The sequence below is a fragment of the Falco naumanni genome, chromosome 7 (assembly GCF_017639655.2).
Source record: "Falco naumanni isolate bFalNau1 chromosome 7, bFalNau1.pat, whole genome shotgun sequence".
Lineage (NCBI taxonomy): Eukaryota > Metazoa > Chordata > Aves > Falconiformes > Falconidae > Falco > Falco naumanni.
The window spans coordinates 51,185,035-51,208,864 of NC_054060.1; the positions used below are offsets into that span (position 1 = coordinate 51,185,035).

Genomic DNA, 23,830 nt, shown 5'->3' on the forward strand with positions numbered 1-23,830 from the left:
CATCAAGCAGGAGCCCTATAAACACATTAGAAGTGTCCAAAGCAGTAATATTAGCTAGACTAACAATTAAAAAACTTGAAACTCAAACACTATTTGAAGTCTTGTAATTAACCATTCCAGTAAAGGAGTACTCCTGTATGCTACAGTCTACAGCCACACTAGCATGCAACTGCTGAATCAAAGACTGAGGGGCTGAACCTTAAGAATCAAACCTTCTTAATTTTTTAAATTGTTTCATTTTTTCCTTACTTCCAAATGATCCCGTGTCCTAGTTTTGCCTGGGACAAAGTCAGTTTTCTTCTCAGTAGCTGGTACAACGCTGTGTTTTGGAATTAGTATGAGAATGCTGCTAATAGCACATGGATGCGGTTACTTGTTGCTAAGTAATGTTTGTACAAAGTCAAGGACTCTCCTGTTGTTTAGGCCCTGCCAGCAGGAAGGTTGCAGGGGCACAAAAAACTGCAGGGGCACACAGCTAGGACAGCTGACACATACCAGCCAAAAGGATATTCCATACCATAGAACATCATGCTGAGTATATAAACTGGGGTGATTGGCCAGGGTCAGGCAATCCCTGCTCAGGGACTGGCTGGGCACTGGTCAGCAGTTGGTGAGCAGCTGTACTGTGCATCACTTGTTTGTATTTTCCCCCTTGGGGATTTTATTCCTCTCTCCTTTTCATTACAATTGTTATTATATTTTCCCTTATTTTATTTATTAAGTTGTTCTTATCTCAACCCCAACTGTAACCTTTTTCCCTGTTCTCCACCCCATCCCACTGCAGGGGCATGGCAGGGAAGTAAGCGAATGGTAGTGTGGTGCTTAGTTGCTGGCTGGGGTTAAACCATGACATCCTGACACTATTTAACTGAGATAAATAAAGCAAAAGAGGGTATTTTGTGTCAGAGACCAAACAAGTCCAGAATGTAAGAAGAAACTGGGAAAGAGCAGGGGAAGAAGAGCTTTTGAGCACATAAAACTGGAATATGAAGATACTTGGTCATGTACTTGCCACACTATATATTTAAAAGACCATCTAAAAGTAGTCAGGAGACCCGGTGCACTACCAGAGTAAGCCTTATATAACATTAGAGTATTTGTATATAGAAGACAAATGGGAAACATGATGGAACGCTTACCTGTAAAACTGTAAATACTGTACTGACGTGAATTGCAAAATAGAGTATACCAATGACTATACACACAATCAGGTCAGATTGCAATCGTTCACTCTGGGGAGTCAAAACAAAATAATTTTAGAAAATACCAGATTTTGTTGTCCTCTTCAGATTCTTAATTCCCATCAGCAGTAACACTGAGACTGATCAAAGATTTTCAAGTTATGCCAGTGTTCATTACTTCCATTGAAGCTATCAATTTCACAAGACAAATCTTACGGCTAAGAGCATTATTTCAAATGAGTTAAGTGCAAAGACACGTACCCAAAGTAGGGTAGGAGAAATTAATCTACACAATGTATTCACACTCTCTCATTCTGGACTGTGAGTGTTTATAAGGACCCCCATACAGCACTGATGAAAGAGCATGAAGGGCTAACCAAATTTCCCCTTTAGGATCTAAGAATTGCTTAGACTATGGAGCAATTAATAGAGCTCTGGAAAACAGCTGTCTAGACAGAGCTAACAACCAGGTGGAACAACTGGTCTCTAACCATTTTCCCACCTCCTTTACAGAAGGGTAAAGGATAGCTTTGGAATGACCATGAAGAACAAGTCTGAATTTTCCATTACTCCTAAAAAAAAAATGAAGCCAAGCTGTTAATAATGGGCAAAAAAACAACAAAATGAGTAATGCCTGATGTAGTCACAAGGGGGCAATACGTACTTAGGGTCACTACAACTTGGAGTCTCCCAAGTTTACACCTGTTCCCACTCTGTAAATACAGCATTAATATTTTCAACTCTGAAAATCAAAAGATCTTATCCACTCCAAAATCTGCCAAATAATTACACACAGCAGCTATTGCTGCAAGGTCTTAACTTCTTGAGATACAGCTTTTTTTTTAAAAAAAAATAATCACTAAGTCCTGATTTAAAAAACAGTAAAAGAAAGAATATATCATAACCCTTAGCTCCCCTCTCCCTTTGGTGACTAACAACACAGTTTGAGAGCTAAAGAGGAACTTGCAGCTCCTACGGTCATTCTCTCCTGTTAAGTGGTAGAAGAACTGCAGTCTCTGCACTAAATATCTACTTGCAGTTTCCATACACTGCACCCTATTAACACTTGTGGCTGATGTACTAGGAGAAATCCATCTATACTGTTAGTCTCCTACAGCCAAGCCCTACACAAGGTTCAACCTTCTTTTGTACAAGTTAAATATACTAAGCTGCGTAAAGTCTTTACTTACTGCTCCACCATGTGAAAAATGTTTAAATATTACTATTTGCATAAATACTTAAGAGTGAATTTGTACTAAAAATTCAAAGTATGTGCTAAAATAAATGGAACCGGTTACACCTGCTCTTTAAAGAAAAAAAACAAACACCAGACAAACCACAAAAAAACCCACAATGCTTTCCACCAGTTTTATCTTCTGCTTCTGAACAGCACGCACAAATCTCTTGCTCACAATTATAGAAACAGAGTTAATATAATTTTGGTACTATTAACTCTTTCCCACTAACTTTAGTACAAAAGCAAGTATCATATTATCGACGAGCTAAAAGAAAATCCTCCATGATACTTCACTGAATTCACACTTGGGAATTCTAATTCTCACACATGCCTCCTTTTAAATAACTTAAATTGCAATATAAGCATTATACTCTTAATATAGTACATTGGTTCATCTCCATATTTAAAGGAAACACTCCAGTATCCATTCTAATCAACATCATGATAATCAACAAGTGTTTGAATTAAGTAAGATCCAAACTGATGCTATACAAACCAACATAAAGTAAATGTTTAGATTTCATTAAAAAAATTTAAAAGCCTACTTACCACAGAATTTCTAAGCTTTTCGGGTAAAGGATCTTTTACTTCAGAAAGAGGATCCTCGGGGTTTTTGTCTTCAGAATTAGGAAAAAATTTTGATTGCACTAAAGAGCTTAAAGACAAAAAGGAACCCACTGAAAAGCATGTATTGTTCAATGTGGTTTTAAAAGAATAACAAAATCAAAAGTTCTATTATAAGTTGATTAGAAGAAAAAGTAATCTTGGCTTATTAGTGTTTTCACATGGCTGAGCAAATTTACAAAGATGAGATCTCAACTTTATACAAGAATTAGTTCTCTGGTTGCAGACAATGACCACCTTATTAAAAGGTGAGTAGTCAGATGTTCAAATAGCAGTTTCTCCAGTACCAAGACAAGTAACTGAAAAAACCCTTAATTCAAAGTGGAGTTCTTAGTACCCATGAAACAAAACTTTAGTTCATAAGTAACAGCAACGTAACTTGGTGCAAAGTTTAGTTGTCTATTTGTCAACACCAACTAGAACACCAAGAACTCCTTGGTTTAGTTCAAACCTCAACAGTAACAGAAAAAAAAAAATCCCAACAAAACCAAAACCAACTACACTACCCTGATTAATTCATGATTTAGTTGTGCTAACCAAACTACTAAAGTCTTCGCAGATCTTTCTGGTACTAAAGGCCAAAAAACTTAGACCCAAGCTTTTAGAAGACCATATGCAGCAGTCCTACCAAAGAGTGTCCTGCAAACCCTCAATGTGATTTTTCTTACAATACGTTATGTGGTACAGAAATATGTATTATTTGATTTTATCAACAGGAAGCTCGCTACAGAATGAGCCCTAGATCTTCAAAGACAATTACATACTGCAATGCTTAACTGTGCCACATCCGTCTAAATAGGTGAACCTGCACATCAAATCTAAGCATCCAGGCTATAGTACTTGGAAAGAACAAAAGAACAGGTATCTAGGGACAAGGACCTCACACTAACTGAGTAAAGTCACCTGAACTAAGAGAAACAGAACAAGGTTTAGTTGTCAACCCAAAGGTAAAAATCTTCCTTCAGTGTGAACAGTCACGAATCATTAATCTCCCCTGTGGACAGAATAGGCCCCTCATTATCTACCCCACGCTACCACTTATCAAATTCATCCAAAATTATGGTTAGATTTATATTGAGCTTCAAGCTCTAACTCAGGTATATGACTGAGCCTCTATTGGCTACTTTGTGGGAGGTGTTTACCATACTGGAACTATTTTGTTCTACACACATAATTATTAACTGCATCAGAAATACTCTCATCATCAGATCAATACTCCAACTCAGAATAGCAACATGAATACATTTCCCCACGCTACACGGGAACACTCACCACCAAAACAGATCCTTATTGTCTTGCATCTGAGATAAAATTATTTGAACAAGTACTTTGAGCATACATTCAAGATAAGAACACAGTAATGAATTAAGTGAGCAGAGCAGTTAAAAAAATCCACACATGGGCTTCAGCTTAAACTGTGCTTTGAGCACCTCTTTAAATACAGAATGGATACAGGCTGTTCAGCACAAATGCACCAGCAGAAAGATGGCACCTGAGTGGCATTTTAGAGAACATGGGCAGTTAAATCAATTTCAGCACATAAGAGATTGGTCAGAAGTCACAAAGAAAGGCTGCTGTTAGAGGGGGAACTAGATGCAAAATTTAAGAATTTCTCTTTAACTACTGAACACATATCATACTATTTTTTTTAATGCTGGTGACTACCAGTTCAAACAGTACTAGTATATAACATTATAAACAATGTTCCCTTGTGACTTGCTTCCTCCTAGGAGAAAGAACACAAATGAATCACTTACAAAAGTACAGAAGGGTCACTACTTTGTCTGCTGAGATGATACGAAATTGCCACTAACAAACCACAAAATATGGAGAAGAGAACTGGAATATGCTGCCCATCCCAAGAATCCTGGAGACAGAAATGAAGTGTTTATAAAAAGGACACAAAGTACGTAACACTTATCTGACATAAGAATTATGTATATCATAGTAAGAGAATGGAAAAATTAAGATAGAATTCCACATAAAGAGGACTTTCAGTACAAAAATATTGTTCAATTTTACACGTCTAACCAGAAATTGGAAACTAACACAGTGTACATCCCTTAAGCCTACAGCTTCTTAATCACTGCAGTCATCAGTTTTCATAACTTATGAATAATCTCCTGCATTCCTTGAGACCACAGGTTCTTGGAGCTGCAATTAGTAACTTCTTAATTTTGAAAGTTACATATGTTTTTACTATTTTTTTTCCTCATGTGCTGAACTCCAATTAAAACAGTAGTCCTCTTTCTTTTCATGATCTGTACAGGATCTACAAAGATGAGACACTGATTCTTTGCTAAAGCTTGTTTATCTTGAACAGATGTGTTTACAAAAGGCTAATGAGACAAACATACAAATTCAGAGAAAGCTAATTATGTTCTGCAGTCAATGGCATCATGGGAGTATTTCCTCTAGCAACTTTTTACCGTCTGTGGAAGAGTGGAAAAAAGTCAGTCAACTCCAAGTTGGAAGGTGCACATGCTACAATTAACGGTGAACTGAGAGCATTTGATTATTGACAAACACCTGAAAGCAACAAAACCAACCACACTATTTTCAAAGAGAAAGGTGTTTCAAGCAAGAAAACACTGTTGGTTTGGGGGTTTTTCCCCCTCCCTTTGCCAGCTAACTCCACTTTTTACATAGGCACACATCTTTACTTTGACATTATAAGCTATTTCCTGGTTTCTTTTCAAATTAAATCTTTATATGAAAAGACTTTCTGGTTTGCAGCACTGGAAAAAACACTCACATGAGCCATTTTGAGAGATTAACAAACCAATACATGAAGACTGTGCTAGAAACAAGCCACATGTAGAATGGAACTGATGGTAAACATCATGTGGTTTTGGCCAATAAAAATTGCCTGTTAGTGCAGGCACAATGATAAACCTCTGAAATCAAAAAAATTTGCTTTGTTCCTGCACTGCATCTCCATTACTGACATCATAGCTGAGCATGCATAAAACCCTACCAAACCAGACTAATATTCCATTCTTAATTCACTTTCTGCATATTTAAGTATCTAAGATACAAGGAAGCAGAGAACAAAACCCAAAACATTAATATATGCTGTGTCTAAGATTTTGCTCACCTTCAGGGCACCATAGCACAGTCCATACAACAACGCTACTGCCACAATACTACAGATAAAACTGTAAAGTGCTGCAAGCAGGCTTGTGGTAGCTGAATATCATAGAAAAGAAAGAAGCATTTAGTAGTGTTATGTAATTAGGTTAGAATACAAAATACTGCAGATTAATAAAGATAATAGCCCCCTAGTTGCAACACTTGATATTAAAAATAATCCAAACCACAGCAACTACCTGTACTTTCCCCTACAAATGATTTTTTAAAAAAAGCAATTTCTGTGGCTTTATTTACTGCTCATTTATTCAACAGCATTACCATGGGAATAGTTAGCAACTGCAACACAAACCCGTCAAGGAAGAAAGTATACTTTTTGACAGAGTTACTAGAACAGTAATTCTATTTCTCAATAATCAATCAGAAGACCCTTAGCCTTTCTGAAAATATAGTTAGTATTCTATGCTTATAGGGTAGGAATATAAATAAATAGTAAAATCATTATTTTTTAACTAGCCTACTAATCTGATGGCTGGTCCTAACCATGTTTTTGCCACTGACATAAAAAACCAACACTCACCATTGCCACCAAAGACATGAATATCCAGCTGTTCACAGAGATACATCACAAATGTATTCACCTGAGGCAGGAGACCAATGAAGAATACTATAGGGAAACATAGTGTAAACACTATGGAGAAAAAAAAAACAACAGTTGAAAGTGGTGAATATGAAAAACATAGCATGTTAATGTACTATTCAGTTTAAATTCTAGGGTGTCCCCCATACCATTTAACTCAACATCTATGAAGTACTTCTACTTTTAATTCTAAGGAAAATAGTCATTATGTAAATCTCTACTTCAGTGATTCAGAACTGACTGAATATACAGGTTACATAGACCAACAGTCAGAAGATACCTTGTACTTCCATTTTAATCGATGTAGAAACGGTCACAGGCCAATTCAGGCTTTCCATTTTTATTTAGAAAGATCAGCCAAGAACGTTTACAGATTAGAAGATTTTTAAGTTTCCACTCGTTGTAAATGAGGCTTATCTGAACCTAACTGCCTGTCTGGAGTTACAGGAGCAAGCTAACACCAGCCACACTGATGTAAGAGAAGCCAAGCATTTCACCTCCAGGTTTTTTGCCACTAGTAACATCTGACACTTTCACTCATTTTCCTACACTACTCCTGAAGAGTTCTGATCTTAAATGACTTTTTTTTTTTATGTGAAAACAGGTAACTGTATGAACCATTAAAACCTCTGCAAATTACACTACTTAGGATGCAAAGATAAACAAATACCACTTAATTTTAATACAGAGAATGGTATGTACCAACCTGTACCTATCACTTTCCATCTTAAGGAGTAAAAGGTGCAGAAATAACAGCTATTTACACAGCTGCTAAGTAGTTCAGATGTAATTTACAAGCAGCAGCATATCACAAGTTCTAGGTTCTGAGTGACAGAAGAATCAAACCATGAAAATAACCCTAGCAGACAAGATCCAGCAGTTTAGGGAGGATTTCCTATAACCTCATCGACTTGTAGCTTCAGGTAGCAAAAGAAGAAACCAATTTTAAAGTATCCTGTACAGTCACAACTCTCAGTTTTATGTTTCTAACTATATCCGCAGAATGGTTGAATACTAAAGGGTATCACATCAGAATGTCTACATGAGATAGCAACTAAGAATCTAGGGGTTTTTCCTACTCCTTGGTAAAGTTAAATAACTAAGTGCTGTTTAAAAACATGTAGGTTCAGGGCTGGGGAAAAACAATAAGGTCTGCATCTTTTTACTGATACGAATTTGGAAAGATGAGACTAGGGAGCAGCTATTTTTCAGAATTCTCAAGTAAAAACTTCATCTCAAATCATTACTCAAGGAAGCCTACATAGGAGGCTAACGAAGCTGTTTCATGAAGGCTTGGAAGTTGAACTATCTTGGGTCCACTGAAAACAAAATTATAAAATAAATTGGGGTCTACACAATTTATAAAGGGTAGTCCAGCAAAAAGTCAACGTTTCTGATTGCTTTTGACATCTATAACAGAATTGGCCTCTAATGGGGACCACCTAGGCAAAACCAGAAAGCAACTGTTATAAATATGGAGCAGACTGAAAGCAATTGATGAAGTCCAACATGTGGGAGACAAAATAAATACATAAATAAATTTATACCAGTCCTCACTTGTTTGTTGGCAAGGGCACAGCGATTAAGCGATTATGTTATCTAAGCACAAAGTTTGCCTTGCCCTGCACCTGTGTTGTTCTAGTAGCTATGCCCAGGAATGGGAAAAAAGGCAGCTGAGATTTTTACTTTGTGCTAATGAAGTATGTTTGCTAGCAGCCAGCTTGCTTTGCAATACACGCAAAGCTTTTTGAAATAGTGCTTCATCAACATTAAGGGGGGGAGGTTATTTTGGTTTGGTTTTTTTTAAGCAGTGAGAACTGTTCTGGCAATCTGATTTTTTTGTTGATAGAACTGTTAAGAAATATAAACCGCATAAGGTGGTGCAAAATACCCAAGAACAACAGTAAAACACAAGGATCAAAAAGCATTCAGAACTCTTCAACTAAGACATTTCAAAACCTAATTCCAGAATGGACATGGTCTGGTGAAGAAGCCAGCATGTCTTTAAAACTGGAAAACACTCTTAAGAACTTTTTAAAAGTAGGTCACTTTCCCAATGCAACACACCACTTTTATATATATCTATGTACTACCTTATGGGTATACATTATGGCAATGACTCTAGGTGATAGGAATGGGAAGAAAAGACTTTTGAAATTGACAGAGGAAAAGAAGCAGGATGTATGTCTTGAATAAGTCAAAACTGTCTGCTGTCTTAGCTTCTTTTTCCATCACAGATACGGAATGAAGTAGGCCAGTGCATAAATAGATCATAGAATCTGCAGAAAAGCACCTTTGTAAATTCCTGGACAACCCTCTGTTCATAAATAAGCAGCTTTGACCTTTTCCCTCTGGATATTTAAATACAGACTTAGCAGCAGAAAGTTGAAGGGGGAAATAGTACTAGGTATGAAATTCAGGATATTCCCAAAATAAACTAACAAAAACTAAAATACCTGACTAATTTTTATTAATAAAGTATACAAAAAAATACAAATTAAGACTCAAGTTTTCATTTTACTTAGAAGACTGTCCAAAAACTGGAGGCTTGTAGTCGTAACACTTAACTGCTGCAGTCTTTCATGCACAGATATTTTGGTACAACTGAAGAGAAAGCGTGTTCAATTTAGATGAATCCTTACAGATTTTCTTCCCCCTCCAAAGAGGTAACCCAGAGAGGATCACCCAAACAGCTCTGCTCCATTTAAGAATATGCACAAAGTTTCTATGATCAGATGGTCTTCAGATGTTTACGTTCTCTCTCTCCTTTCTATAGGCTTTGCCTGAGATTACACAGCTATTACTACTTTCTATAATTTTTTTAAGTAAAAGAGAGTTTTGTTGGGTTTTTGTATATGTGGGTTTTGGCTTTTTTTTTTTTTTTTTTGAGGTGGTGGGTTTAGGTTGGTTTTTTTGGGGGTGGAGTGAGTGTTAAAATGCAAGAACTATTGTGAACACACTGTGCTGCTCAGAATACAATGGAAGTATCTCATACAGCCTAAAATTATATTTTTGGTATTGCTGATATGTCTGTTATGAGAAGAGACACACTAAATAAGATTTAATCTGTCTATAGTTTTTTTAAAAATTGTGTCTCTATTGTTCAACCTGATCACTAAACACAAACAACATGATTTGAGAGAACTCCTACTCATTTGCCACAAGCCCCTCTAGAGAGTACAAGAGCGTCTGAATCAAAACGTTTAACTCCTGAGCAGCTAGGTCCAAGCCAGGGTGGCATATCCGGGTCCAAGTTAAGAAGAAAGAACAGAAGGTCCAGGGATGAGGACTAAGATACTAGATAATTAAAAAGCTAAAAGTATTTTCTTTCTACAACACCGTATTAGTTGATTATCTGCAGTTCGTTACAGCAGAGCGATAGGAGGGAGAAATTTTACCCATAGACTTCAAAGCTAAAACTACTCTTTCCAAAGGAATCTAAGCGAACTCCATTTTAGAAGGTGATGATGCAAACAGTGTCATAAAGAGATGTGGGGGCAGGCATGGGGAAATTTCTCCTGTGGTGAAACAAACAAATCCATGAAGAAGCCACTCACCTATAACTAAGTCCCTGGCTGACAGCAGCAGCAATGGGTTGGTGAAAGCCATTCCATACAACCTGAATCTTGTTGTAGATATGTTTCTGCTGCCATAATCCAACAGCCAAATAAGACCACAACATAAACAGAAATACACAGGCCTACTATAGGCTATGATACGATTATGACCCTGTTTAAAAAACAACACAGAAAAAGTAATTGTTACTTTTCTGTTACAGATAATTTCAGAACCAACATTAATCACTATTCATCAAATAATGTAATCATCTTAGCACATTTTTTTGTTCATAAACCTCTTAATGCATCACCTTGCATTAAGTAAGTCTTTTTTGTGTGTGTGGCTTTGATATGATGAGGACACAACAGATTAAGTTAGACTAAGATACAGTTACCCTTATTCTCCACTAAGTTTTCAAATATGGCTCTTACAATACTAGATGCCAGAGAAACTGACTAGGCTTCATAAGCAAGATAGAGTATCCTTATTATGAAAAAGAAGCAATTAAAGTTGTTTAAAATGACTCAGATACTGCTCCTGCTGGGGGAAAAAAAAAAAGAAATATCTGTATTTGTGTGTTCGTTAAAACACACAACTTATTACCTGAAGTAATATGAATTACTTGCTGCAGAGGAATAATGCTTTTTCATACCTTATTTAGGACATAAATATTTTGTCTTGGCAATCTAGCAGATGCACACATTGTGCAACACTAGCACATTAACATTTCCATGCTCAAATGTTAATGCTCACTAGAGCACTGCATACTCAGAGTGAAAAAATAAGACTGTGTGCATGCTTGGACAACTGAATGACCTACAAGACCAGAATAGAAGGTCAAAGCCGTGTCAGTTCATACCAGTATAGCAAGTTACAACATTAAGAATACTTCTCAGTATAATTGCTTGAATATTAAAATTTCATACAAAAACCTATCAGGATATGGCTCTAAAGCAAAAGGCCATAGAGGCTTAAAGCAAGGAGGACATGATTTACTAAACACAAAGTAGGGGAGATAGTGTCAGTTCCCTTCTCACACACTAACGACAACCTAAGCCTATTCTGCCTTATGAAGGCAAATAAGAGAAATGCTAAAAGATCAAACTAAACAGATCAGTTCTCTGTGGAAGTTCTACAAGCCCAAGCTTAGTATACTGGCACATGCTCATGACTTACATGTCGAGGGGAAGAAGAATCTGGCTGAACACTCTGAAACCGAAACAGAAAGAGCAGAGTTACCCAATCTACAGATAAGTGTGTTTACCTCCTCCTACACACACACCCCTTCTTGATTAAAGTTCTTTTCATAATATCTACAATTAATTCTACAGTTGTCAAGCCACTCTATATCCTTTAAATAACACAATGTATTAAACTTTAAAATATGTTCAAAGAGTATGTCTATAGCCAAAGTTTTCTAAAAATTACTGTTTTCAAACTTTTACCCTTAACACAAATTGTGTTATGCACTTCAATTTTAAATCTGATTTCCAACCCGACAGTCTAATCCTAAGGAAGTAAACAATTATTCTTAAATTACAAAAACAGCATTAACAGCTGTCTGATAAAATCTAGGATTCTGATTAAGATTATGCTTAGATATAATTGCTTAATATGAATGCATTGAGGTGTATCCACCTTAAAAATGAAAATAAAACCCCCAGAACTCCAGCCAAACAATAAAACTCCAGGTTTAGTTTGTTGGCTGTTTTCAGCCAGTAAGAATGTGCTTCTCTTTGGGAAAACAAGAAGTGTGTGAGAACAACAAATAAAAGGTTGTTTAACAAACATACACAGAACCATTCTAGTGAAGTGACCTTGTATGACCATCTATGAAACTTTCCACGAAGCTGAAGTTCACTCCTTTCTTCTTAAATGATAATACGCATGTTTTTTCCTTAAAGTTTAACCAACCTGCAACACCCAACTGAAATTATTTCTATTTTTTATAAAAAGGAAAGATAAAAATTAAAATACCTTCAACAGCGAGTACTGACAGCTGGCTATTACCAGGCAGAACTGGAAGACCCAAATATCCTTGAAAAAGCCCTCTATAAGAAGTACAGAGCCCAGAAATGCAACTAGAATAGCTAGGATGACAGCTAACACGTTTTCAAGGATCTCACGATTCCTGTAGTAGAAGAGAGGAAAAAAAAAAAAAAAAAAGGACAGAATTAAAAGCTAACTATGTCTAGAAAAAGCTGCAAGGGAACAGTTATGGTCAGAAGTTAACAAGAGTTGTAGCAAAGTAGTTAAAAATAGATTTGAACTAGCATTGACTATACCAGCACACTGTCTTTTAGCAAAGCTAGGAGCTAGCAGGATTTCAGTAATAGCTGAAAGCTATTAGTATCTTGTGGAATTTTACTTTAAACAGCAGAAGATAACTTCAGAAATAATTCAAATGCTCATCCAGAAGCATGATCCTTAATACAAATCTATACCAAGACCCACACATGATGGTTACAAGCCTGTGAGGAAATATATGCATGAAGTTTATCAGTATATAATCTGTCATTGATGATTTTGTATTGAAGAAACTAAACATACTCTCACTTGGCTAAGACATGCCAAGTGAATAAAGAGAGTTCCATGTGATACGGGCAGTGCTTAGGAACAGAATTAATAGTATTTTCGCCCGGACAGAATCACTAGTATATTGCTTATCTCAAGGAAGTTCACTACTAAAATTTAAATAACTCCAAAAGCTGATAACCATCGAGTCACCTTAGTTATATTCCACTAGGTAAATGCAGCAGCGACAACAGGTTACAGCAGGGGTCCTCAAACTACGGCCCGCGGGCTGGATACAGCCCCCCAGGGTCCTCAATCCGGCCCCCGGTATTTACAGACACCCCCCCCGTGGGTTGGGGGGGAACCAAGCAGCCGCAGATGGCTGCCTGCCACTGCACCCGCGCGCCGGCCCCCTGCTTAAAAAGTTTGAGGATCCCTGGTTACAGTATTAGATGACCCTCTGGAACAATGCTTTGAAACAGCTGGTAAATTCTCTCGATTTGCTGAAATAATGTATGCACCAGGTTCTAGACCCTTTCAGTTTTTTGGAGAAAGTTATTGTCTAACTTTAAATATTGGCAACAAATTTCTCTTGACCAAATACACTGTCATCCCACTCATGAAGAGTGAAGGTTGGGTTGTTTGGGGTTTTTCCTTTTTGGCACTGCCAGAGAAAAAGGAAAGTAGCCTTTATTATTTTAGAAAAAACTGTTTTGTATTACCCTTTCATCTTTCAGAGTATAAATAAGTACAATTCTGTAAGGATAACTATCTCTATTACTCACAGTTTAGTTACCATTTTTTAAATCTTTACTTTCTGATGTTTGTCATGTATGAGGATCTCACCTATCAAATAAAGCCAGGAGAGTTAATCTATCAAAATTGATGCTAATCCAAAGCTTAGGCAGGATCCAAAAGCGATAGTACTGCTTGACTTTTTGAGCTGCTTCCTCTTGAGGTTGCATGTGGTCCTGAAGGTCAGGGCTCAGGTCAATATCTTGCTGCTCCAGCAGATCTGTATCCATGGTTAGCAGCCTGTTCAACCTGATCTGAGGAAGAGAAAGCTAAAAGAAAGTCAGTATTAACAGAAGCTTATTTTTATTATAACACCGTATTCCACTGAAAAGTGCTTTGGAGAAAACTGCTAGAATTACTCTGTTTCACTTTACAGAGGTTAAATGTTAAACACTGTCAGTTCTCAGGCTTCTGCTTACTCTTCCTGTCCTTAGCATGGCAAATGAATATCACCAGCTGCAAGAATAGCTTGCGTACAACTGTTCAGCATTTTAGCATATGTCTTATTTCAAATGAATTATGAATGTGTCTTCCAAGCACATTATCCCATTTACTCTGAAAACTTCAAATTTGAAGACAAGTAAACTGATATGTCAACAGAAATAACATACACTACAAGAAAATCCAATTCTGAGTTTAAACAAATGACAACACATTTCTTAAAAGTTAGCTAATCTGCATGCATACCCATGCTGAATGATTGGTTTTGCATGACAAAGCAACATACGCATGCATCAGTGGTCAAATTCAAACTCACTGCATTCAGAATATACTCAAATTTAAAAAAACTGTGCCCTAACTAGTCAAGTACTATTTATGACTGACTGTATTTCTCACTTATTTTATAGCTTGCTACTCCAGCATTCTCTTGAAATCACACTAATACCAACGACCATGAAGGAGGGTACTCACAAGGTTGACAAATTACTACAGTATGTGTCATCTAATCCACTTTATAGATTTCATTAACAGGCCAAGAAACATCTTAATGCACTGCCCTTCACTCTTAAACAGTATTACCATCAAATGACCATTTAATGAAATATCTTCGCAATCTTTATAAGGCAAAGAGTAAAATTTAAATATGTATGTCACCTAAAGGTGACAAAATTATAGGGTTTTCACAATTATCTTAAACATTTAGGTTTTTTGTTTTGAATTTTTTTTCCTGAATCCTTAAAGCAGTGTACTGTAACTATGCTCAGTGATCTTTTCCTTCCTAGAAAAATACTAATAAAAACAAGCAAAACCACTCCCTTTCTAAAGGCATTTCAAAAATATAAAACATACTTAGACAAGCTGTGTCAGAAAATAGGTGCTTTTTTGACAGTTTAAAAAGCTTTGTGTCTTAAAAGGCACAATAACATTCATTGCACTAATAATAAATTTCAGTGGAAGTTTCTATGTAGCCACATGGGCTAAAGCTTTTTATAAATATGAGTTTGCCTTAAACAGAATCACTTCCTCCAGTGGTACCACACTGACAAACCAACCGCACGTAATGGGTAATGCAGCCTCTTTTCTGAAGACTATGTTTTTGAGGGGGGTGGTGGAAAGGAAAGTAAGTTCCTCTAGCAGATGCTGGGTTTGAAAAGCACATTCTTGATCAAAACCATGGTCAGGCAAATTGAGGTCTGCTCCTCTGCCAAATGCTGAATCCGCATTTCATTTTCCCTCTTGATTAGGTCATTAGGTACTTCAATATGCTTTGATTTCCTAGCTTAAGAATCACGACCATCTGCACTGTTTTCATGACACAGCAGCATAAGACTTCAGAATTAAGAGTACAGGTACATCTGGACTTGACAACAATATAAAAGGTTTGAGATCACAAAGCTAAGGAATTCTAAAGCTATTTACAGCACAACACATTGTAAGCCTCTGCCTTCCCTCGCCCCCCCCTTCACTCCTTGTGTATGAATTAAAATTTTGTACAGTATATTCCAATGATAGATTGTTAAATTCCTTTCAGGGAAATTACTGAAGTTTCTCTTGGTAAGAACACAGAATTTATTCTTTGCTGCCTGCTAATCTTAGTAATGCACAGAATGAAAACTGTCCAAGTTGTCCAGTCATCTCTGGAAACCCATTACAAGGTTCCATGTGATACAGGAAATCACTATGCTTTAGATCAGAGAAAACCATTTACATTTAAAGCGCTATGCAGAAAGATGAGCTTTTATGCATATATGAAGACATTGCAACAATAAATAAATACTTTATCTTCATTTAAACCCAGGCAAAAAAGCCTTCTTAAAAACAAACAACTAACACATAGGATGATTAATCAGCACTATAAAATTGGAAAGTCTTCTGATTTTTTTTGCATGCTTTAAAAATAAGCAAGAAGGACTTACTAGATCATGTGGATAAAAGCGAACTGAGGTAGAACTCGATACGTGAGAGTCCGTGTCACTATAAGAACAGGGGAAAGACTTCAGATTATAAAACTACATTTTATTTCAACAGGCCACTCTTAATTTTCTAGTGTCCCAAATAAACTCTTGACTCCTCACATATTTTGTCTAAAAATCCTTCTGTAAGTTTTTTCCTTCAATCACATATTTTAAATACAAGTATCCGCTTAGTCTTGTGGTTTGCAATAAATTCTGTAGCTATAGTAAATCAGGACACTCTTTACCCTTACTCTTGGTATAACTTCTCAACACTTAGTCCTTAAGATGTCTAACACCGATCATCACAATAGTAATTATTTCACTTCCAAAAAAAAAAAAAAAAAAAGGTGTTTATAATCCGAGGTGTAAACACGCATCGCATCTCTAAAGGAGTGCAGAGTCTGCTATGTTTTCACATATAGTTCTATACTGTTTTTACCAAGGTCTCAAAACTGCCAAAAATAACACATACTTTAACACAAGCATACTGAGTTACTTAATCTTAAATTGCTTTTGAAAAATTTAAATAAAATTAAACTTCTGGTAAGAAAAGCAAAATTACTTTGCAATTTCCATTCATTAGAGATGAGGAGAAATTTCTCTTACTGTATGAGAGTCCATATCCAACCATTGCTTTTTTCCCCAAATTTTGGATAGCTTTTGATGTTTGTTTTCCATGTAAATCACATGGCTGTAAGACTTGTACCAAATTTATGCAACTGTCCTTCAGTTCCTTGCCTTAAGATAAAAACATTCTTTGTTATCAATTTTACTTCACTGAAACTCCAGCATTCCCTGAAGCCAAGATCTGATTATTTGGGCATGGCCAGTTTGTTCCTTCCATTAGCACATATAACTTCATAATAGCAGCCATCAGCAAAGCCACTGCATCTTGAACATGCAAGCAGTACAGGCAGGCATTGGCAGCTTTGTGCAAGGAATGCAGAACTTTTTTGTCAAAGTTCAACTCTACAAAAGGCACTTGCACACTATCACAAGAAAGATTTTAATATGGGAGCCTTTATATTCCTTACTCCATAATTCCAACAGCTATTCCACTCACACTGGGAATTTCGTAACATTCAGCATGACGCAATAGCTCCAGAGCAGCTCTATGTGGTGAAGTGGACTGGGGTGAGGGGAGGGAAGGATGTTTTGGGATGTTTTTCTTTCTTCTGCCTCCTGTCCCTTCAGAGAAAGGGCGGGCATCTTTCCAGCAGCAGATGAACTTTCCAGTACGTAGCTGGCTATTTCAATGGTAAGTTAAATTGTAACCTCAGGCATGTTAACACTTCCATGTATTGTTTCATGCCATCTATAAACTTGAGAACAAATTTATCAGTTTACATTTGCTTCACAATTGGAAGTTCATTTGTAAGTAAGTTAATAGTCATTATGGTCAACAGCCACCTACTTTCCCAGAAACCAGGTTAAATACTTTAAGAAAGGCTTTCTATAAGCCAATCAAAAAAAAAAAAAAGCACTTGTCAAGTTCTCAGTTTAGACGTTCACTGCTCAAGCTAACAGTAGTCTCCATTTTCTGGATTTATTTAAGCCAAGAAGATTATTTATGCTGTGTCATCTTCTAGTACAAATCACTTAGGTTTCAAAAGTATAGAGTAATATTTTATGTTGATTTTCTGTAGTCCATACTAAATAACCTTTTAAAATGAAAATCAAAGATCTGGTTGTAGTAAGACAAGAATCATCACTTTTGACTGGCCTTCACACACACCAGATGTTGGATGCTCTTCTTGCAGCTGGCTCAAAGTTCACAAGCGACATGTCGCAGCCCCCTGTCTCGTAGAGCGTAGAACTGAACTTACCTATTAAAGAAAAAGGTCAAAAGCAGGTCAAAATCTAATGTTTCATCCCACTGGTACTAGTTTCTATTTATCTACTTACTACTGAGATCAATACAAACCGCTAGATTTACATCAGTGTCAGAATACAGAATGTGATTATGCATTAATGTGTCAGCAACGTAGACAAGACATTAGCTACTCAGTCCTCTTTCATACCTTTTTACATGACATGTACAGTAAACTGCAATACTGAATTTTAAGTTTTTTTACAAGATGTCACCATTAACACACAGAAGCAAAATGTGAACCTCTGTCCCTCACTTAGAAAATAACCAGGTGAACAACTTGCAATGACCCGTTTTTCAGTTCCTCCCCACCCCCAGCAGAACAATCAGTACATCATGCACTATCAGTATTTTAAAACCATGGCGTTTAGCTAAGGCAGATTCGAGTGTCCTGAATAAATTTATTTTGGAGGCAAGAAACACAAAGAGTAAAAGAAGTGGCCAGAGTAAGTTGTACTTCTAGAAAAACTGAAAAAGGAATGGCAGGCAGAGATCTATTCTACAAGCCAGCAGCAAACAGTTCAGTGTAAGAACAGAAGACTGCAAACTAACTTCTCAGATAAACCATTTGGAGTTCCTGGAACTCCATTAACCATCATTTCCTAAAGTTGTTATTAAAAACTTTTTGAATAAACACTATCAAGATATCTCTAAATATATAATTAACAAAAAAGTGCCCAGAGATTATAACTCAAAAGATAAATTACCTTACTCACAATATGATGCTTTTACAGTGCCCTTCTTCCACAATAGTCTAATCAGAGACATAGGCATTGTAATTTCCCCTGAAGGCCAGGTTCAATATATTTCAGCTCTGAATGCAGGAAGCAGATTTTGAAATTGATCTCATATGAAGCGTTCTGCCAACTACTCCATCTCTTCTAGCTCAAACCCCTTCTTAAGCCATGCATGCTTTGCATCAATATTTTAAGATCTGCTTATACAAAACAAGAAAATCCCACTATAGAGCATGTGAAGCAAAAACTGCATGCACCTCTCAGCTGCGTGACTAGCAGCTTGCTCGTCTGTTGATACAGGCTAACAAGCAGTCCCAGGAGAAACACCTAACAGGATCAGATTCTGTGAGAACACAGCCTGCTTCTAACAGAGTGGAGTTTGATTTTATTTTTTTTTTTTAACCCCCCCCCACGGATTCTCCTCCAACTTCTCTTCAGACCCACAGACAAAGTTCAATGTAGAAAAGTCTGAAAGAGGTTAAAACACCTCCAAATGGATTATTAAAATTGCAACTAAGGAAAAATACTGATATATTGAAAATACTTCATAAAGCTTCTACCCTCAGAGGAGGCACTTCAGATCAACTAGACACATACCACAGCTGTGCCAAGCCCAACCATTCTGACAGGACAGTCAGCTACTTAGTTCAGGATTCAAACACAGCGTGCATCAGAGCTTGGTAATGCAACAGCTCTCAATTAATTACACCAGCTATAAGCATCTGTAAGGAAATACAAATAGCAAGTTCACTTGCTACGGTATCTTCCCAAATAGTCAAGATTTTAATCAAGCACTTCAGTCAAATATCCTTTGGTTTTTAAAGCACAGTGTAGTGAACAGTGGTTACTCAAGTTTAAATTTTCAACTAGTGCAAGGCATTAGGCATCTTCCTCCCTACAGCTAATAAATAGCCTTAGCTACACAGGCCTGTTTCTTAACTGCATGAGTTAAATTTCAGCAGCAAATATCAAGATATTGGATAATACACTCCAGGTTCTTGTCATGACAAAATTATGCTTAACTTATCACAGAAAAATCTTCTGAGTAACCAGTCCTTAAATGAGACAGGGAAGTTTGGGTCAAGTTATTCATGTTTTTGCACTACTGAATTGAGAGCCTGGAAATTGTACTTTCTGATTTTTACATTGATGAAATTCTAGCCACAGAAATTAGAACATACTACTTGCAAGAAACAACTTCCCATTCTTCTCCTGGGCTCAGATAATACATCAATATCTGTTACACAAGAAGTTTACTGAACTGTTATTACATTCATGTGAAAAGTCTGAAAAGGGCCTCTAACTGGAAAAAATTTAGCATAAAACCACTTCACATTAGAAAATATCTACAGTTCCCACACACTTAACTCATCTTGGAATCTATCACAAAGTACTGCATTTGTACTGCTGCCGTAAGTACTGCGTGGCTGTGGTGAGATAAAATAAATCTGGTTACTAGAAAGATAGCACACAGAACACTTAATTCCAATTGTTTACACACAAACTACAAAACAGACTCAGGTTTTGCCATACTTGCAATTATCCCCCTACTTATATAGACTTCGTATTTAAAGTTGGCTCTCTGTCAAGAAAAGAATGGCTTGTCAATAAAACAAAGTTGTCTGCCCCTTTTTTTGTTTTTCTTTTGGGTTTCCTTTTGTTGGGGGCTTTTTTGTTTGTTTTAAATCAAAAGGCTCTCCAGAAAAAGCCTCAACTCAAAGTAAAAAAGATGACAGGACTTTTCACTGCTGTTGAGGACACAAACCCTAAGGTCTGACTGGAGATCCTACAGCTGAGCTTCAAAATCCCGTGAATTAAGTGATTTTTAAACTGTGCGAGAACAGCAGCTTCCTCACAGCACACTCAAACTCTAATGAAGGATCCCAACGCTCACAAGATTCAATATGCATGGATATACCTAGCATTTTTAGTTACTCAAGTTTTTCTCTCTCCCATTCCTAGCTCTCCCACAGCATTCTCTGAAATACTTGTAATAGCATCACATCTTTAAGAACTGTAATTCAGTAAGTGTGAAAAAATGGCACTCACAAATTTGTTTTACAAATCAAGAAATACAGCCAGTAGCATGTTTGTCAACTAAACAGAAATACTTGTAACTTCTCCCTTTCCTACCACAAAGGGAGGGCTGTGAGTTCTTAGCAAACTAGTCACCCAAACAATATTGTATTTGGATCTGGTCACAAAAAACAACAAAGCCAAGTCACTGATACTCAGGCACACAAAATCAAAATACATCTTTGTGGACATGAAGAGAGGAAAAGATGAATGTACTTCTTTTGAAACAAGTTTCCTTGTTTAAAAAGACAAAAGTATCTCATGACCAAACCCAGAAACAACCACATAACAGTTCACAGTGTACAAAATGGTGTTCCCACAGTTACAGGAAAGAATGAAAGCAACAAGCTGATGAGCTTACACAGATGAAACCTGGAAGACTTAATTGGCTCAAGATCCAACTAAAACAGTGCTCTGATGGTTTCTTCAGCCAAGTTATTTTCAGCACATTTCTCAGTTCTCCATCTAATAAATACTACTGTTTCAGACCTCTCAAACTATTTCTGAATGTTGTTAGCACTTTTTGGCATGTTGACGTCTACATCATCATTGGATCCAGATATATTAATCTACTACTTGTGACTGCATTTTTAAATCCTAGTCAGCCAAACCAAAGTAATCAGATTTTGACTACACTGTAGCATGCAGGGAGCTATTGTTTCCAAAGGTTAAAATATTACTTTCAGCTGCAGTATGAAGACTTCTTCATTTAGAATACTTCATATAGAAATAAAAAAAATAACTGCTTTGAAGTTTGTCAAAAGAGTAACTTACCCATTATGTAGAATTCCAAAGACTACAAGGATATTTTCAATAGGAACAACGGAAAGTAAATATTTATTTCCTACCTGTACTTTTGAAAAATACCCCCCCATCTATCCCCAAAAAATTACGCCTACTTAATAAAAAGATAGTAAGGAACTGATTCTGAATTCTTTTTAATCAAATAAGTAATCAGTGCATATGTTTATCTTTAGAGAAAGTTTTCATCTTCAAGGCCATCAAACTACCTTCAGAAATTAAAGTACTTCAATAAAACTGAAAGCTTATCATTTGCATATAGGCAATAAACTGTAAATCCAACATAGCAATGTAATTGTATTGTAAAGCTCCAGATGACCAGTTTTCTTTAGTCACAAAAGTGATATTCCTAAATTTAAAAAAAATACCAAAAAAATTATCTAGCCAAGGATAAGGGGCTGTAATTTCACCCTACTTTTAGAAACTGGGCATCTTTTCTAGTAACTCAGAACTTGGATCCCTAACTACTTCACAAATAGTAACACCTACAACCTTTTCTGCAAGGACTGAAAAATCCCAATCGTCACCTACATGTCTCCAGTATCAGGTATTAGCAAGAATAAAAGGCATTAGTACTGCTACACTGTGCTCTGAAGGACTGTCATTCACTTAAGTCATGGTATGTGTTTTGTTGCTGTCTGCACTCATAATACATTAATCCTTCCTATAATCGTGGCATTTGGTCTCCCACCTTTCCTTTCTGTCCTACACTCCCCTTACCATTGACTTCATGCTTACTGTTCGACATCAAGCTCCTTTTCCAGTCCTTCAAGTTTCTTCCCTATCATGAAACAACATAATTGATAAAAATCCTTCTACTTTGAACCGGGTAATTCCTCAAAGTATCTCTTGCCTCACTAGTAGGACAATACCCGGTTAAAGGTGCCTGTATCACCAGACTGGATGTAGGCTAGGTATAATAGAATAAGGTTCATCCTTCATAAAATAAGCCAGAGTTAACAGACATGATTTTTTACAGCAAACAAACAAAAAAAACTCAACTGTGTGTCTTGTTTAGAGCTACAGCTTGACATCAACACATAAACGGAAAAAAATGTAGAAGCAGATACTGCACTAGTGCACAAACACAGGAGTCCTAAATATGGGGCTTTTAACATTAAGTTAACACATGCCCTGTTTTGTCTTCCAGATGAGCTGGAATATGCCAATAGAATTTCAGTAAGAACATTAACTCTTATATGCACAAGATATATAACCCCATCTACTATATGTCACTTATATTTCCAGTCGCAGTAAATCAGCTTTTGTTTCTTCATCTTTCCCCCAGCCTCTATTTTCAGCAGTTTTTCTGCCCTGGGCAGACACAGGGACTTCCACAACAACAAAGAATTGGTCATATCGCCTGCATTGCTTTTATCAGCATCAGAATGAAAGTTAAAAAACCACCAAAATACTACCCCCCCCCCCCCACCCGTACACAATCTGAAGTAACATGGTCACCTTCCCCTGTAAGGCATCTTGCGACAACAAAGCAAAAGCAACAACCTTAGACTTAATGGGAACAGAGCAGTGGTGTTACTTCATCCCTGAGAACTAAAACCAAAACAGAACAAAAAAAACCACCAAATAAACCATATACCAGGTACAAGGAAAGATACTCTCCCTTCTTGTCAGGCCTGATAAAGGAATCATGCATGCAAAAGCCTGTGCCATTTTGCCAACTATTTTACTTTCACAGAAGATAGTACCTGTCACACAAAGCCAGTTACACAAACTAGAAAATTTGTTTTTCCTAAAATGATGAAAACAGATCTTGCCTACAATAGCTGCTTTTGCTCATGAAGGTTTCTAAAGAGCTTCAAACACGGAATAAATCCCTACTATACATCAGATTTTTAACTGAGCAGATCCTGGAAGTTTTGTGCCTCGCAAAGGCAATGTGCTGCCCATGAAACTGTAAGCACAGTACAGACAAAATTTCAGAAGAATAAAGCTGTATAAATATCTGAAGACTAATACACACCAAGACAATGAATATGCTTTTTTAAGAGAGCCTGAACGCAACACTGAGTTTCTTAAATGATCCGCTTGGATTTCTACAACATAGTAACACAAGTTCCTAAGTAACTCGGACTTACCTAGGCTGCATATTACATCTTGAATTCTATAAAACTCAATGGTATTATTTTGAGTAAGATTAACCAAATCCTTCAAATACAGTAATGGCAGCTTAAAGAATAAATCCCAACATTAACCTTGGACAAGTATAACCAGTGTCCCTGAATTTCAGTGGTATATTCCAATACTTTTTCAAATGAGAAATGAGTAAATAAAAATTCAGTAAATCTGT

The 23,830-nt window shown here is 36.7% G+C and overlaps 1 protein-coding gene across 9 annotated transcripts in view; it reads right to left on the reverse strand.

Annotated features, from left to right (window-relative positions):
- The window catches only part of PCNX1 (pecanex 1), a 92,033-nt gene that overhangs the window by 29,257 nt on the left and 38,946 nt on the right, over positions 1-23,830 (reverse strand). For 6 of the 9 annotated variants that reach the window (XM_040602155.1, XM_040602153.1, XM_040602156.1 and 3 more), the window contains 11 exons: positions 17,771-17,861; positions 15,997-16,054; positions 13,691-13,908; positions 12,308-12,461; positions 11,507-11,539; positions 10,330-10,501; positions 6,713-6,823; positions 6,140-6,231; positions 4,800-4,909; positions 2,968-3,073; positions 1,140-1,232 (listed from right to left, as the gene is read on the reverse strand). In XM_040602155.1, the coding sequence (XP_040458089.1) occupies positions 1,140-1,232; positions 2,968-3,073; positions 4,800-4,909; positions 6,140-6,231; positions 6,713-6,823; positions 10,330-10,501; positions 11,507-11,539; positions 12,308-12,461; positions 13,691-13,908; positions 15,997-16,054; positions 17,771-17,861 (1,238 nt within the window). The remainder of the gene's footprint in view (positions 1-1,139; positions 1,233-2,967; positions 3,074-4,799; positions 4,910-6,139; positions 6,232-6,712; positions 6,824-10,329; positions 10,502-11,506; positions 11,540-12,307; positions 12,462-13,690; positions 13,909-15,996; positions 16,055-17,770; positions 17,862-23,830) is intronic. The other 3 variants (XM_040602157.1, XM_040602152.1, XM_040602154.1) reach the window with 2 other exon arrangements.